The following is a 17522-nucleotide window of genomic DNA, read 5'->3' on the forward strand; positions in this document are numbered from 1 at the left end:
TTTCATTCCCAAGTAAAGAGATGCATGAAACGTCCTCATCTCAGTGAAAGAAGCCAGACACACAAAGCCACATATGTATGATTTCATTTATATGAATGTCCAGAATAGGCAAATCCATAGAGACACAAAAGATATTAGTGATTGTCAGGGAATAATACAGGGAGGGGAAGAGGGGAATGATGGCTTAAAAGGTTTCCTCTTGGGGTGATGAAAATGTTCCAGGACTAGATAGTGGTAACAGTTGCACAACATTTCAAATGTCACTGAATTATACACTTTAAAATGGTGAAAATGATGAATTTTAACCACTCATAACCATGTTTTATTAATTTTATCACTTTTTTTAAGTAAAGGGAAAAGAAGGTTCTGAGATTCAAACCTTTGCAATCAAAATAATCTGTCGAATAGAGAAGCCTGTAAACATATTCTGAATACCATTTAATTTTTCTGTCTATGAAACTGAGCCTAATTCTAAATAGTATAAGAGCCAAAAGAAACTGTCTAGTCTGGTATTAACCTTTTTCTTAAATTAAAAATGCTATTGGGTTGATAGGTGCAGCAAACCACCATGGGACACGTTTACCTATCTAACAAACCTGCACATCCTGCACATGTATCCTGGAACTTAAAATAAAATAAGTGTTATCAGTGTTCATTGTGAAAAAAATCAATACAGAAAGAATAAATTATCGATTCCATTGTCTGGAAATCATGTTTTGGTATTTTATATACACACACACACACACACATATATGTATATATACACACATATACACACACATATATGTGTATATATATATGTATATGTATATGTATATATATGCACAAACTTTATTTCCCTAAAAAGAGATTAGATATTGTTCTGTAGTATCCAACTACATAATTTTACCAACTACCTCACACTTGTAATTATTTTACTATGTGTAGGCAGGGTTCTATGTACTTTAAGTATATTAACTAATTTAATCATCCAGCGACTCCATGAGGCTGGCATTGTTCATTGATTTTAATGAGAAAGCTAAGAGAAGAAATAGGTAGCCTTTCAGAGGTCACACAGAAAGTAAGTGACAGATCCAGGATTCATATCCAAGCATTCCGGCTCTAGCGTCCATGCTTCTCAACCATTATGACCCAATATTCAGACCAAATCAATACTGAGGGACACGTGAAATTTATCCAGTATTTTGCTATTACAAACAAAAATCCAATGAACATTCTTGAAGCCATACACAAAAATAATGGTTACAATAGAAGTTACTGGAATTGAAAATTTGGTTCAACCTATATTAAAATTTAAGGCTTTTGATATAACTAATACATTTTTTAAATGATCAGTCTTACGCTTTTGGGGGAGCACACTCCTGCACTGGGAAAAGATTCACTGTGAAGCACAGAGCACCTTTTTGGTTAGATCATCTTGCGATTAAAGTTCAGGCGTTATCTATGCTGTAAGTGGCAGAATCAAGACTGCAATATTGCCTGCTTTTCTTTTTTTTTTTTAGGAGAAATATTAGTGCCCACAGTTTGGGAAAAGTTTTCTTTTTTTTTTATTATTATTATACTTTAAGTTCTAGGGTACACGAAACCATCATTCTTAGCAAACTATCACAAGAACAGAAAACCAAACACCGCATGTTCTCACTCATAGGTGGGAACTGAACAATGACATCACTTGGACTCGGGAAGGGGAACATCACACATCGGGGCCTATCATGGTGGGGGAGGGGGGAGGGATTGCATTGGGAGTTATACCTGATATAAATGACGAATTGATGGGTGCTGACGAGTTGATGGGTGCAGCACACCAACATGGCACAAGTATACATATGTAACAAACCTGCTTTTCTTTTTAACTCATGTTTTCCCTTGACTACACTGCTCCTCAAAGTAAAACCCCTGTGTCAGTGTACTATTCATGGAATACTCTGCAATTATAACCACCTTCTAATACTTTTAATACCCAATCAAAATGTGTTATACATATGTATACATAGATACTCATTTGTAAAGTTGTGCTTCAATATAGTGATCTCTTCCCAACATTACAATATATATTAATGATGCCGACAATTTGATAATGACCCATTGTCCAAAATAGTCCCCATTAGTACAACAAAGACATAATTGAGAATTTCTATTTCCATGCCAGCCATAAGCACAATTTTGCAATGTGATCATCTTAGAATTATTTAATCTCTAAATACAGCAAAAACAAGAAACCAAGTTAATGTTGTTTTATTACATCCCCCCATATCTGTAAATATTACTTTACACATCCAATTTCTGCTTATTTTAAGCAGCCAAGTTTCTTTAAAAGCAAAGGAACTTCTTTTAACAGCAATATTAAAGCTCTGTTTAAAACATTGCAAAACAAATCCCAATGCATTTTAGACAGCTGCTTCCTTACAAAAATAAGAAAAAAACAATCTGTACATTTACATAAAGATTCCAAATCATTCCCTGGGGGAGAAATGAAAGCTTTAAAAATATATTTTCTTGCACACTCAAATACCATAAATTTCACCTTACACATATAAGGAAATGATAATACTACATATGGGAAAGTCAAATAAAACATAGAAATGAATCCCTGAAATTAAATTTTCATTTGAGATGAAAGAATTGCAAACTACGGCACACATGCAGACCAGGTGATTTTCAGCATGTTCAAAGAACAAAGAGAAGGTTAGAGGTTTTATAAACAGGGAAGTGATACCGGTTGCTCTTTGAGAAAGTTTGTCGGCACTAGGAAGGTCTTGGGAAGGTGGCACGTTTTGATTGGCGAGTGAGGGAGTGCGCAAACCACAGTGGGTGTTTCAGTAGCCATTAGATAATATAACTGGCTTCTGGTTACAGTAGACAATTTCATCAACGAGGCTTGCAGAGAATTCCATTCTCAGAGCAATATTTTGTGCCCTGAGTGTTCTCCCCCTGGCTTCTCTACTGTCTTTTGGTTGAGTATTTCAAGATTGATCCAATTCGTATGATCAACTTTCACACATGTTCAAAATGATTACATTAAAATAAGAAAACTTTAAACGGAAAATAAGGCCAAGCGTGGCGGCTCACGCCTGTAAGTAATCCCAGCACTGTGGGAGGCTGAGGCGGGCGGATCACGAGGTCAGGAGATCGAGACCAACCTGGCTAACACGGTGAAACCCCATCTGCACTAAAAATACAAAAAATTAGCCGGGTGTGGTGGCGGGCGCCTGTAGTCCCAGTTACTCGGGAGACTGAGGCAGGAGAATGGCGTGAACCCGGAGGCGGAGTTTGCAGTGAGCCGAGATAGCGCCACCGCACTCCAGCCTGGGCGACAGAGCGAGATTCCGTTTCAAAAAAAAAAAAAAAGGAAAATAGAAAGTGTAAATCTAAAACACATATATTTCAGGGTCAAATTAGAAAACAAAAAATGTAGGAATAAATCAGAATTTTAGATACTCATTTAATTCATAGACCTTCTTAGTGCCCAGAGGGAGGGCTACAGAAGGAATACAACAATTCCCATGAATGCTTTGTTTGTTCTGCACAACCAGTTCAGGCTCATCCTGCAAATGCCTTCAGACTCATTATTCAGTCAGCTCTGTCTCCTTGATTTCTCACTCCAAATAAGGTTAGCCATAGAGAAGAGGTTGGCTGATCCCTCAGCGGGCTCAAATGGCAGTTGCCATTGGCCTGAGAAAGGAAAAGGCAGTGCCAAGCCTAGGGAAAAGTATGAAGCAGATGACGTTGCCTTTACTCTCACCCATAGTCCTTGTGTCCTCTCCTTGCCCTAGAAGGCCTGCGTCTTCATGTTGCCCTCTGACTTCCAAATGCCTTACTTAGGTTGCTTTCTCCTAAAGTTCCCTCTGTTCTAAAATGACAACTTGATCTTTTTCTTTTACACATTCAAAGTTTCTATTTCTTCTATTATTTTAAAATTTCTCTGGAGAAAGCAAACTGATTAAAAATTAATTCACACTGAAGGATGGTGGAAAACCTGGAGTATTTGTCACTTAAGGGAATCTCTGCTGGAGGTGTTGCTGACAATGTTAGCAGAAACCTGGAAGAAGGGGGCCCACGAGGCCTGGCTTTCCTTGATTCACGCCAATACCACTCAGAAGAAGGGCGGTAAGGAGAAAAATGAAATTTTGTAGCTCTCAGGCCCTGACCAGGTGTCAAGTTTGTGGGGCTTAGGCCTAAGGACACTCAACCTCCCCGGGGTGCTTTCAGTGAGATCCGCCCCTCAGCTCCCTCTAGCCTCTATACTCAGGGAGGACATGGTTATTTTGTCCTAAATTTAAAAGATGTTGGTCAACATAAGAGAGAACAGAAACAGCAACAGAGGATTTAAGTTCAGTAAAGGTAAGTTTTAAAATGTTTTTGTTATTAGCTCCCCAAAAAAACACCTCATCTCTGGACCCTTACTACCAAAAAACAGGGAACCCTAGCTATAGCGAGTATTCTCAAGTTTGCCACTAACTTGTGGATACAGAAATCTTGAAACAGACTGCAAAGCAAACCTACTGTTCCATCGGGTTCCCTCTTTCGTTTCCACAGAAATCAGAAAAGTTTAATTTGTTTACAGTTTTAAACAAATTACACAAACTGGACAGGAACTATTTCTTGATAGACTCAGTTATAATGCAGCATTTAAGAGCTAGGCCTAGGGAGCTCTCTCTTTTTTCTATTGTAGGACTATACCCCAGCCTCATTTCAAGTTTTTACAATTTTCCTCTTTGTTTTCATTTCGTTTTAAATGTTGCATTGATTAATAATAATATATGTACACACATTTTTTTCCAACTATATTCCTATGGAAAATTGTTACTTTATGGGGCACTTCAACAAATTTTGACTCCAAAGTCAAATGAATTTGGTAGTGCAGTAGGGGTGAGTCCCTATTCTTTATGAGCTGCAACATTTTTAAGTTAATTCAGTCTTCAGTGTTTCTTTTCCAAATTTTTCTTCACATAGTAATACTCAATATTTCTTGTTTATGTTTTAAACTATCACTCAAAGTGAATATAAAATAATGTGATATTAACATAACTTAGCTATTGTTGCACTAATATTTATCCAACATATTTATTACTAAAATATCTGTTAAAAAAAAAAAAAGGAGCAGATGCTTAATTCCTTAATTCCAGTGCTGCAGCTTGAGATTTACTAGTTGTCTGTTTTAACATTTTTCACTTTTTGGAAAAGATAAGCAATAACTTGCTTAAAAAATATAAATTGGTGAGTAGCATAATTCAAAATTGAGAAAAAAAAGTCATCATATACATACATGTTGAAATTGAACTTTACGATATTATTTTTGGAAACCTCCAGAATGTCTGGTAAAGACCTAATTGTAGCACTGTGACATTATCTCTTTGTGCATGCTTCTGCTAATGTAATAAATTTGGGTTCCAAATTATTTAAAAAGTCAAGGCCGTCTTCTTCCTGTTTTTCACTGCAGCAGCCCACAGAACCAGCTGGAGATCCTCTTCCCTCGTAGTTATAAGTAAGGACATAATCTTGGGATGGCATGTGGTCTTCATTGTGATTACATCGATGCAATTTCTGTAAAATTTAAAAGAAAATGAATTGTATTATAGTTTTAAACAACTTCAATATATGAACATAAAATTTATTTGTATTTACCTTTTATGTTTAATTTTTAACCAGTGTGTCCTCTAATGGATTCCTACACACAAAAAATGCACATGATTGGTCTGTATCACAACCATACCATAAAGTCAGTATAGTTTACATTTCTAATAATCCATATCAGTAAAAAATTATGTATACAAGTGTTATATTTAAGTACATTCAAGTTATCATTAAACGCTTATCCCTAAATTTTACACATAGAGGTCGGGTTAGTCCAAAAAATAGAGACAATAGTCATACTGGTTGGGAGTTTGAGATTGGATGTCAAACAGTCTTGGTTGTGAGTCAAAGCTCTGGCTTTACCAACTAGCTATATGATTTTGGACAAGTAACCAAATATCCTTTAATCTCAGTGACCACCTAACGAGATTATTTTAGAAATTAATGACAAAATAATAACGCATAATACACATATTATGCCCAGCACACATTAAATGTACAATACATTTTAACTAGAATCACTATTATATGCAGTTATAAAGTAGGTAGGATTTACCAATTTAACTTCAGAATCAAGTTTCCAAGATACCGAAAACATGGCAATATATATATATGCACCGAAAAGTTCAATGAAATTAAAAAGAATGAACAGAACCCATATTGCAAAAACGGGGCTTTTGTAATAAAGACGCCATGCATTCAGCCACGTCTACCCTGTCTGCCACTGGCCTGTCTGCCAACTCATCAACTGCCATGTCTCCTCCTTTTCCTCACCTGGGTGCCCACTCCTTGCCTATGTGGAGCTCATTGGCATGACTTACGTTCTTTCTTCATGACGTTGTTAGCCTTTCCTCCCATTACCTGGTGTGCAATTGAGGAACCCTCCCAAGACTATGTCTTAAGCTTCACTCCATCTCAACCTGATCTTACATGAATATTGACTGTCTAGAAGTAGAAAAAGAATTAACACTTGAATTTGACCCTCCAAAATGCTATGGATACATAACCTACAACCCTATACCAGAATATCACCCATTTGCATTCCATCCAAGGATGAAAGGTCCACTGTTTGTCCTGCAATGGCACTGGTGTCCTCTGATAAAAGAGGTAAAACTTTAGTTCCGACGAGTGTCTAATCCAGTGGCTTTCTATCTAGCAGCACATTTGAATCATCTCAGAAATGTAAAACAAAAACAAAACAAACAAGAAAGCCCAAATTCATTAAATAGGAATCTTTTAGAGTAGAACACAGACATCAGTATATTTTAAAAGCTTCATAGCAGATTTTTCCAGACCCAGTGGCTCATGCCTATAATCCCAGCACTTTGGGAGGCCATGGTGGGTGGATCACTTGAGACTGGGAATTGGAGACCAACCTGGGCAGCATGGCAAAATCCCCTCTCCACAAAACATGCAAAATTTAGCCAGATGTGGTGGTGTACACCTGCAGTCCAAGCTACTCAGGGGGCTAACATAGGAGGATCACCTGAGCCCAGGAAGTCAAGGCTGCAGTGAGCGGAGATTGCACCACTGAACTCCAGCCTCAGAGACAGAGCAAGACCCTGTCTTTTTTTTTTTTTTTAAAAAAAGAAAGAAAGAAAGAAAGAAAAAAAGAAAGAAAGAAAGGAAAGAAAAAAGCTTCTGCTTCATAGGGGATTTTGGTATGAACAGAGAATTTCTTATTTTAATTCCTCCTTTCTTTCACATTCTTGCTTTCCTTAGAATAAAAGCACTTTACATTTGCATGGTGCTTTGTATATTTAAAACATGTTCTGCAATGGTGATGATAATTAATAATACTATATTGCATATTTCAAAATTGCAAAGAAAGTACATTTCAAATGTTCTCACCACAAAAAAATAAGTATTTGAGGTGATGTGTATGTTAAGTGTGATTTAGTCATTCTACATTGCAGACATAAATCATAATATCACTTTGTGCCCCATAAACACATTCAATTATATTTTGTCAATTTGCAATAAAATAAAAAATATATAAATCATGCTATTTAATCTTTATCCTAAAACTGCATTCAAATGTTTGTGTTTTCACAGAGAAATACAGATTTCATGTGAAAAGTTTGTAATTGTGAGGAAGTAGAAATGCTTTCACATTCTTCTATATCAAAAGGGTTCATGAGGCAAATACACAACTAAAAGTGAGATGTTAGTAAAGAATATTAAAAACCTCCAATATTTATGGGATTTTATAAATTAAGTGAAATATGACAAGTGAAATAAAATCTCTTTTAAATTAAATAATGTAACAAAATCAAAGAGCACAGGAAAATGAACAGAGCAAGCAAGAGAGGGCCCACAGAAAAATAAGGAAAAGCAGTTTCTGAAAATATATGTTAATTTGAATTTTCTACTTTTCTCCATTCAGAAGTTTAAATTTTAGAGTCAAAACATGTAAGGAAACTCACTTCACCGAGGCGGGGCTGAGTGAAACTGTGCCACTCCGAGTACGTGTATCTGCAGTTGTCCACCTCCGTGTGTCCTCCCCTGCAGGAGTCCAGGGTGTGATGGTGCCCAGCCCCCCGGCAGGATTCCAAGGTTTGGTTTCCTCCTTTCACCATTTCAATGGTTTCCTGTCCTCCATTTTTCATTCCTGATCCCATGGTGCCACAAAAACCTTGGCTAGAGTTGTTGGCAGTCTGGGTCATAAATCCATTGGCAGAGCACTGAAATAATAAAATAAAATAATTCATGTTGAGAGGAAATGGATTCTAAGTTGTCATAAGAAGGCAAAGGAGAGAGGACATTTATTCAACCTTTTTATTCATTCATTCATTCAACAGATATTTATCAGTTTCTAATTATGCGCCCAGATGCTGTCTTCATTCATTTTGTGCTGCTATAACAGAATACCTGAGACTGGGTAATTTTTAAAGAACAGAGGCTTATTTCTTACAGTTATGAAGTCTGGGAAGTCCAAGATCAAGGAGTTCACGTTAGGCGAGGGCCCATCCCATGGCAGAATGTGGAAGGGCAAAAGAGCAAGCGTGAGAGGGAGAGGGAGAGAGAAAGAGAGGAGCAACAGGGGACTGAACTTGTTTTACAATAAGCTTTCACGATAATAAACCCATTCCCATGATAAGGACAGTAATCCATTCGTAAGAGCAGAGCCCTCATGATCTAATCACCTGCTAAAGGTCTCACCTCTCAACACTGTTGCATTGGAGATTAAGTTTCCAACACATCAGCTTTTAGGGACAAATTTCACCCATAGCAAATGCAAAAGCCTAGAGATATAAAGATAGGCATAGTCTCTCCATGGCTCAAAGAAGCTCTTATTCCAAGGAGAGAGAAAAACAAATACTTTAAGAATGTGATTACTCTATGATGTAGGTGAGCACAAAATGTTACAGGAGCACAGAAGTAGAGCATTAAAATTCAAATCCAAACAGGGTAAGTGAAATAGACTGGAAAAACTCTAAGCTAAGAGACTAGGGACTAGGAGGAGTGGGACAAACAAGGCAACCACTGCAGAAGGGTCTGGAGGCAACAGGCAAACAATATCCTTCAGGGGTCCCCAACTTCAATCAGTTGAGAACAGCTACCACATAAGATTGGCGTTGGGGGGAGGCTGGAGAGGTTATAAAAGGCCATAATATATAAAGATCTATATGCGATGCTAAAAAAAAAAATACTTTATTATGAAGATTATAGGGACTGTGAAGAATTTTAACTCATTACAGAGGGAAACACATTTCAAAAATATCATTCTAGGCAATAATATGGAAGAAAAATAAGACAAATTTAGTGTCATGGAGGTCAGATGGCAGTCACTGCATCTGATCTGATCTGATATTCCAGGTGAAAATGATAAGGACTTAAGCCAAGGTAGAAGCAGTCATGATTGAAAGAAGTAGGTGGACTCCATAGAGAGTCTACAAGTATCTAGATTGATGAGGCAATCAAGGACAGGGTCAGAAATTATTCTTTTGTGTTCCATGAAAGCAAATAGGTAGATGGTACAACTCACTGAAACAGGGAGGAAAGATGTGCTTATGGGCAAGAGGAGAGTGAGCAACTAAAGTTTAGATACGGTAAACTTTAGAAACATGTGGGATGTCCAAGATGAATATATGAATATGCAGATTTGGAACTCAGATGAGAGCTTTGAGCTGGAGATATAATTCTGGGAGTCACTCCCAAATAGGTGATAGTTGAGGCCATGGGAATAGAAGACCTATCCCGAGAAAATTGTCAACCAAAAGAAAAAAGGGCTAAGGATAGAACCACAAGAAAAATCACATTTTAAGGGGTAGGTAAGAGACAGCTGTGACAGGCCAGATCTGAGTAGCCACTGAGACAACAGAGAAAACCAAAGAGGCAGGATTCTGAAGCCATGAAGAGAGAATATGATAAGGAGTAGGAGCAGCCAATGATGTTAACAACAACAGAAAAATCACAGCCAGGTAAGAATGGGTTCAATTAAAGTATAAGTGTCCATTGGATTTAAGTGAAAGAACAGCCATTGATCACCTTTGTCGAAAGAATTTCCAAGGAGTGCTGGGTAAGCAGGAAGTAGTATCATAGAGAAATCAAATATACTTTTTTCTTTCCAAAAGTTCAGTTTGAAAGAAAAAGAGAGATGTGGAGGGAACTAGAGGATGACAAAGAGTCAAGGAAATGCTTTAAAATGAAAAAGTCTTCATTAAACATTAACTTAATACTGGAACTTCACTCCAACCCTCTGAGCTATAGGACAGAAGTTTAGTTACAGTGGTAACGTCGACATGTCAGTTTTCATTACAAACAGTTACGTTACTTTCAGGGCAAGAACCTCCATTACATTCAGGTTCCTTCGTGCCACCTTCTTATCAATTTAAATACTTTTCTACTTAAAATGCAGTCTTTAACTAAACTGAAAGATTTTTCAAGTACAGATGATTTAATGCGCCTGAAATATATCTACAAAGTCATATTTATATTGCCTTAGAAAAAAATACCAGAAAAAAAGAATTGAAAAGTAGCCATTTGGTGGCAGTGCTACCCTATATTTTTTTTACTTAGGTTGCTGTTACAATAAAATTCAATTACAAAAAAGGAAAAAAAGCTCTCCTCATTATTAAATCTTCTTGATGGTACAGTTTTGTTGTAATAAACACAAGTTCAAAGATCATATTTCTAAGTGGATAAAAGAGGAATTTAAAACAAACTAAAGCAATGCTGAGCCTACAGAACTAGCTTTCATATTTTCTATTCTCTGCTCCTTTCTGTCCTCCTACAGTCGCATTTCCCAAAGTTCATTCTCACAGGATATCAACAACTCCTTATCTATGTCAATAATTTCCAAGTTGACTTTTCCAGTCCTGATTATTCACCCAACTCCTAACCCCATGTGCATGCCTTCAAATGAAATTCAGATCCAAAGCTAAAATGATCACTTTTACTCATTGTATTAAACCAAGTTTATAGATTCAAGATGAAATTTTATGTTTTTGTATAAATTAATATTTCCAAGCCCCTTTTAGAAGTGTTCCTAACACAGAACAGGTAAATATTGTGAAGTGGCCACTCAATATAATCAGCTCTAACATTAAATGGCAAAGAACAAATACTAAGTAAAAGTCTTATAGGTTATGCTGTTTTTCTCTCCTTTAGCTATTCTCACCATCTCTTCACTTTCAAACCCTTCTTATTCTTTAAGTTACCAAATAAGCTGTACCTCTTGTCACTAGCCTATCTGGTTGATCCAAACTACATGAGTACACATAGGTATCATAGGAATTTTTGAACGCTGACAGTGCTTTCTCATATTGGTTTATGGTCATGTTCCTATTTTGCTTTTCCATAAAAGTGGGATCTAGTTCTCATAAATAAGTTGACATATTTTTGAGGACAGAACATGCCTTGTAAGTACTTTTGTGTGTGTGTATATATATATACTTCACACAAAACAAGAAGCATAAAAGCACCTCAGAAGTCCCAAGAAATATATAAGGAAAGAGTGGCAGTAGTCTTCCAGACCCCTCTCCCTTTCTTTTAGAAATATCTCATTGATATTTTCCTAGTTAACTTGAGAACTTTTAGCAAGCTTTTTTCCCCATTATAAATGGTTAACAAGTTACATAAACAAATTATATCTGGAAATATGCATTGTAGAGTGCAGGCAAAACAAATTATTGTTATAATAAATTCTCACCATCAAAGAACAAGTTGAAACTATAACACTAGAGTGCGAAAAAGATAACTAAAACAATACATCTGGATCAAGAAGTTTAATAAATTACCACTATTTAAACATTTGCATATTGACAGACAATATTTATGCCTACTAAATCTGATTCAATTAAAAATATAAATTAACTCCTAAATTCTGAAATGAGTTTATGAAGATGAATTAAATAAATTATCAGAGATACAAATACATATTTATTTAAAAATTACTTACCACTCTATCATCTCCAGGTGCTTCTGTGTTTGATATAATTAAGTTTTGCTGTGCCAAATCTTCAGGAAAACGTTTCCCTTTAGTTGCACCAAAAACTCCACATACTAAAGTTAACAATACAGCTGAATTTAAAAATAAAAATAAAATAACTTATTTTAGCATACATAGAATAAAATCATCATCATTTATTTCTTATGACCTAAGGATCAAAGTAGAAGATAAAGCCACTAAGCATGGCTTCCCATGAATTATCTTGGCTGTTCTAAGTTAACATGCCACCAGCTAGCTTAGATTTTAGAATCAAAAACAATCATCTGTATTTTTTAATATCTCTTTCTAATTGTTTGAATTCTGCCCATCGAAATAAAGTACTTAGAATTATGAGTTAAACAATATATAAAGAAAAGAAATCATCGACATTTAAGACAAAGACTTTGAAAAAATTTATTGATTCCCTCCAAAGTAATTTCCCCACATGAAAATGTAAAAAAAGAATTGTGTACAAAAAAACATGAAAAAGACAGACTGTTTTCCTAGAAAAGACTATCTTAATTGAACCTACTTTGCATCTTGCCTATTAAGAATTCTTATTCTAAATCATAATTGTGGGAGACTGAAAAGACATGATAATTAAACTAAGAATAATAACAACAACAATTCTTTCGGTCTAAAAGACCCTATAGTGCATTGGCAAAATCCCCAAACTCAGACCACTACATATTTTTGTATGGTCTATGAGCTAAGACTTTGTATTTTTAAATGGTTGAAAAAATTCAGAAGAATAAGAGTTTATAATGTGAAAATTACATGAAATTCAAATTTTACAGTCCATATGTACTGTTCTATTGGAACACAGTAATGCCCATAATTTATATATTTTTATAGCAGTGTTATTTTTCAAGGACAGATTTGATTGGATACAATGGAAAACACATGGTCTGCAAAGCTTGACATATATACTATCTAGTCCTTTACAGAAAAAGTGTGACAACTCTTGCCTACCCTACATGGCCCCACACTACCTTTCTGGCTCCATTTCCTAATCCTCTTCCCTTTGTCCACTCTCACCACACTGGTTTCCCTGCCACTCCTTGGTTTCTCCAGACATAATCACAAATTAGGGCCTTTCCACTGACTTCCCTCTCTGACTGAAAGTTCTTGCCCCAGGCATTCCACCTGGCTAACTCTTTCACCTCTTCCAAAAATCATTAAAAATAATCTTCTCGGGCCTGACCTCTCTATTGAAAATTGCAATCACTGGCACCAATACCCCCCTCACCAACACATTCCATGGCACTACAGATCCTAATTATTTGCCTCTCTTTTTTTTCCCTCCATAGCATTTAATTTATTCATTAACTGTCACAAGGCAGATTGATTGTTTTTGCTTGTTTGTTTGTTTGTTTGACCTTCCCTATTTTTCCTAAGCACCTAGAACTGTTTCCTGCCTACAGTAGGTATTTGATATATGATTATTTTTTGACTTGATGAAAAATAATGAACACATTAGAAATTTACTATGTACTGTTCTAAGCACTTCACATGCATTACCTTATTTAATATTCAGTGCTACACTATATGGTAGGCTACTACAATTATTCCTTTTACAGATGAGAAAATTGAAGCACAGTTAAGTAATTTGTCCCAGGTCACATGGCTTACAAGCAATGAAGCTGGGGTACAAACCAAGGCAGTCTGATTCCTGAGTTTTTTGTTCTTAACTTCTACTCTTACCACAAAACAAAGCTAATCTAGGCTGGAGGAGGTTGACAGAATTTACTTTTGGCAAGATATACCCAAGAAGAGATACTGCTGAGAACAGAACTTCTCCCATAACTCTGTGGCTGAATGGTAAAAAGATATGGAATGAAAGTGGTTTTTAGTGGACTTTCCTAAGGTAGAAATTTTAGATTGTTCTGTTTAGCCCTAAAAGGAATGGCACTGGAACCCAGAAATGAAGGCTATTTGTTTGTCAGATTCTGTGAAATCTAAGGAATTTTCAAAAATTATGTCTAAGCATAAAATCTTTTATCTCAAGAAGGATCATGTTCCCTTCACAGAAAATATTCAAACAGATCTCAGGTAATAACACAAAAGGAACTTGGAAAGAGACTCGCACCTGATGGATGCTTGGACAAGAAGATTATTTTTTAAAGATCTTTTCCCACACCTAGATTTGTTATTATATATTTTAAGTTCCAGAAAGTGAAAATACTTACAAAAGAGCAGTGCTATACCCAGTAGTATTGCGAGGATTGCCCATTTTCCAAGTACTACTCCTGCACTCCTTGAAGTTACACGACACTGAGCTGGATGAGTACACTCACATAGATTAACTCTCAATAATTTTGTTGCAGCTTGGCCGGCCCTGTCTTTTACAGTAATAGGAATGGTATATTCTTGAAATCCAGCATTTTTCTGATATGAAAGACGGGCAGCTGTGTCTGAAAGAAAATAAAAGAAGTTTATTTTTTAATGATCATTTATCATTTAGCATTTGTTTCATCACGCTTGTTTTTGAAGGCATCATTCTCAAGGAACTGTCTGCCACATGAAAATAAATAAAAATGGAGGACTATCTTCAACCCTTTCAAACTCTAATATTATCTTATATGTGTTGTCCCTTGTAATTCCTTAGAAAGGAGCCCTTAAGAAATAATTTGGCATTGGAGTGGCCCAGTAGTGTTCTAGTAATGTTTATCTATACAAACTAATAATGTTAGGTTGGCTGTTAACATACGCTTCAAGCATTTTTCTTTAGTACCAATGTATCTACAGGTACACACAAATAGTTTCTGAAGTTCACATTCTCTTATCCACTGACCTTCTAGTATTTGCACATTATTCATATGGATAAGGTAATTTTTTCAAAGCACAATAGATTGTTTACGATTAACGCCTTGTATCTGGAAGTAATCTTAGTACCAGAAGCTAATTAATGTCACTCAGGCTACTTATAAGACTTACACAAAACAGAAATGTCTATATAACAATTCACTTTTATCAACTGTGATAGTCAGTTTTCCCCAATAGTCTTGGTCCATTATTTTAATGACCATATTATCAACTAACCAAAAGCTCCACGGAATTTCAATGGCAGTTACAACCTCCCTGAGTTTTTATAATAGAATAAGTAAAATGAAAAAGTAGCATAAAACACACCCTGGAAGTCATCTGCAATTCCTAAGCCTTGATTAAATGCTCTGCTGTAGCTGTAAGAATTTCGAAGATTTTGGCTGCACCTCGTACCTGAAGGCTCCCTAGAGGAATATGAATTACCACTTGGGTTTACTTAGGACCACTCAATACCACACTGTGTCTAAGGTAAGATCCTTGAAATCCCTCCACTCCCTCAAGACAACAAGTGGAGCCATAGTAATGTCTTATTCACAGTAGTGTATTTGCCTCTAATTTTCCTTCACTCACCTATGCTCCCTTTATATTGTCCTCCTGTCACCAGTGTCACCTTTAAAAGATGTAAATCCTGGGATGGCATTGCCTTACTTGCACATTCCCAATGCATAACTGCTGTTGCCTACTGGACCAAGGTTAGTCCTCTCAGCCTGGCACACAAGGCCCTTCACCACCAGATTCCACCCTTTCTTCCACCCAGCCTCTTGGCATTCTTACTAAAACCTTCTAAACTCTAATGACATGGATGTACTAATTCTTCTGGTATGTTTCTTCTTTTATGCACATTACTAATCAATTATTGAACAAGCAAACATTTATGAAGCAGTTAGTATCTACTAAGCATTAGGCTAGGTGCTGGAAGTACAAAGATGAATTGCAAACGCTCTAGGAAACTCATGTATTGGAAGGGAGAGGTAATCAGATGTTAATACAACAGGAAAGGCACTGCAATGCAGGTAGCAAAGGGTCATGGTGCCACTCCTTCCAATTCAAGACAAACTTCAGAGGTGGAGCATCTCAGCTGGGATTGTGTCTGTCTTGTTCGTCTCTATATAAATCCTCAGGATCTGGACTAGTGCTTAATAGATAGTAGGTGTTTATAAATATCATGAAAACAATATCATGCCCATAAATATCAAGCTAAGAATCGGAAAAGGAGATATTCTATGTAGATAGAGCTATACACACAAAAGCCCAGTTGCATGAAAGAACATGGCAGTAACAACAGAGTGAAGTATGGATGAAGTACAGAACATGACACCCCCCATAAACTGCTACAATAGGCAGCAGCCCCTCAACAGTCCTTCTCATATCCCTTTCCATATCCTGCCAAGTTCACTTCCAGGATACCCTAGAGTGCTTAGTCTATACACCTGAGTGCGTCACTTCCAGAGTCAGCTTACAATACAATTTAAACTACACATCTTCTGCTCTCTCCTCACCTCATCGGTGAGGAGAGAGCAGATGGAGTCTCCCTCTGTGCCCCAGGCTGGAATGCAGTGGCACCATCTCTCAACTCACTGCAACTTCTGCCTACTGGGTTTAAGCGATTCTCCTGCCTCAGCTTCCCCAGTAGCTTGGATTACAGGTGCCCGCCACCACGCGCAGATAATTTATGCATTTTTAACAGAAAGGGGGTTTCACCATGTTGGCCAGGCTGGTCTTGAACTCCTGACCTCAAGTGATCCACCCACCTAGGGCTCCCAAAGTGCTGGGATTAGAGGCATGAGTCACCGTGCCCAGCCACCGGTATTATTTTTAAAAACGCACACACACACAAACACACACACATACACACACAGTTTGTCTTAATGATAAGCTGCCCAACGTTTTAACAAAGCTTTTCTTTGTTGTAAATGTAAATTTTGCCTTCATAAAAATTACAACTTCTTTCATTTTATATATAACAAAGCCCCCATACAATATTTATAAAAGGTTAGTTTATCCTTCTAAAATATATTAATGAGACTCAGTTTTACTTCATGCTTTGTGTAAGTAAGCAAGTCAATCTATCCTCCAGTTATTCTCAGTTATTTCAGAGTTTATAAATCATTATTTTTTATTAAATACCATTAACTTTGGTAAGGCTCCACAGTCTACTGATTTCTGGAGAAGTATTTGGCAAACTGAAATAAAACGGAGCTCCATGGACAGGTTCATCAGGATCAACAGCTAAAATGTCGGTATACCCCATTTTTGGTTTACAAATGACTACATATTCTTGAAGTATTTCTGGTGGATTATCATTTACATCTTCAATGTCCACAGCAAGTGTTCCAGTACATGACCTATTATCTAAGGACAGAGGAATAAGGTTTAGTGTTATTTTAAAATTCTTTTATAGCTTCTTAAAGAATAAAAGGTCATTTCAAAGCAAATTCAATTATACTCTTTTTTTTTTTTTTTGAGACGGAGTCTCGCTCTGTTGCCTAGGCTGGAGTGCAGTGGCACAACCCGGCTCACTGCAAACTCCGCCTCCCAGGTTCATTCTATATAGGATATCTGTTTTTAAATAAAGTGATTATTAAAGGAAATGGTAAATAAATAAGAACATAGATGGATAAATAGAATCTGCAGCTAGTCTGAAATGACTATTGCTACTGATAATACCAGATACAACTGCCAATAAATC

General features: G+C 36.5%; 1 protein-coding gene and 1 long non-coding RNA gene across 2 annotated transcripts in view; both read right to left on the minus strand.

Annotated features, from left to right (window-relative positions):
- Positions 1-1166: 1166 nt before the first annotated feature.
- On the minus strand, positions 1167-4050 carry LOC105505436. The gene is made up of 2 exons (XR_001000745.1): positions 1838-4050; positions 1167-1479 (listed from the first exon to the last, which is right to left on the minus strand). It is a non-coding gene; the product is annotated as an uncharacterized LOC105505436 (long non-coding RNA).
- Positions 4051-4775: 725 nt separating this feature from the next.
- Positions 4776-17522, minus strand: part of DSC3 (desmocollin 3) — a 47428-nt gene continuing 34681 nt past the window's right edge. The window contains exons 12-16 of the mRNA XM_011933272.1: positions 16961-17185; positions 14197-14421; positions 11978-12099; positions 8001-8258; positions 4776-5544 (exon numbers count right to left, since the gene is read on the minus strand). Of these exons, the coding sequence (XP_011788662.1) occupies positions 5347-5544; positions 8001-8258; positions 11978-12099; positions 14197-14421; positions 16961-17185 (1028 nt within the window). The 3' untranslated portion in view covers positions 4776-5346. The remainder of the gene's footprint in view (positions 5545-8000; positions 8259-11977; positions 12100-14196; positions 14422-16960; positions 17186-17522) is intronic.

Source organism: Colobus angolensis, unplaced genomic scaffold (assembly GCF_000951035.1).
Source record: "Colobus angolensis palliatus isolate OR3802 unplaced genomic scaffold, Cang.pa_1.0 Scaffold125, whole genome shotgun sequence".
Taxonomy (NCBI): domain Eukaryota; kingdom Metazoa; phylum Chordata; class Mammalia; order Primates; family Cercopithecidae; genus Colobus; species Colobus angolensis.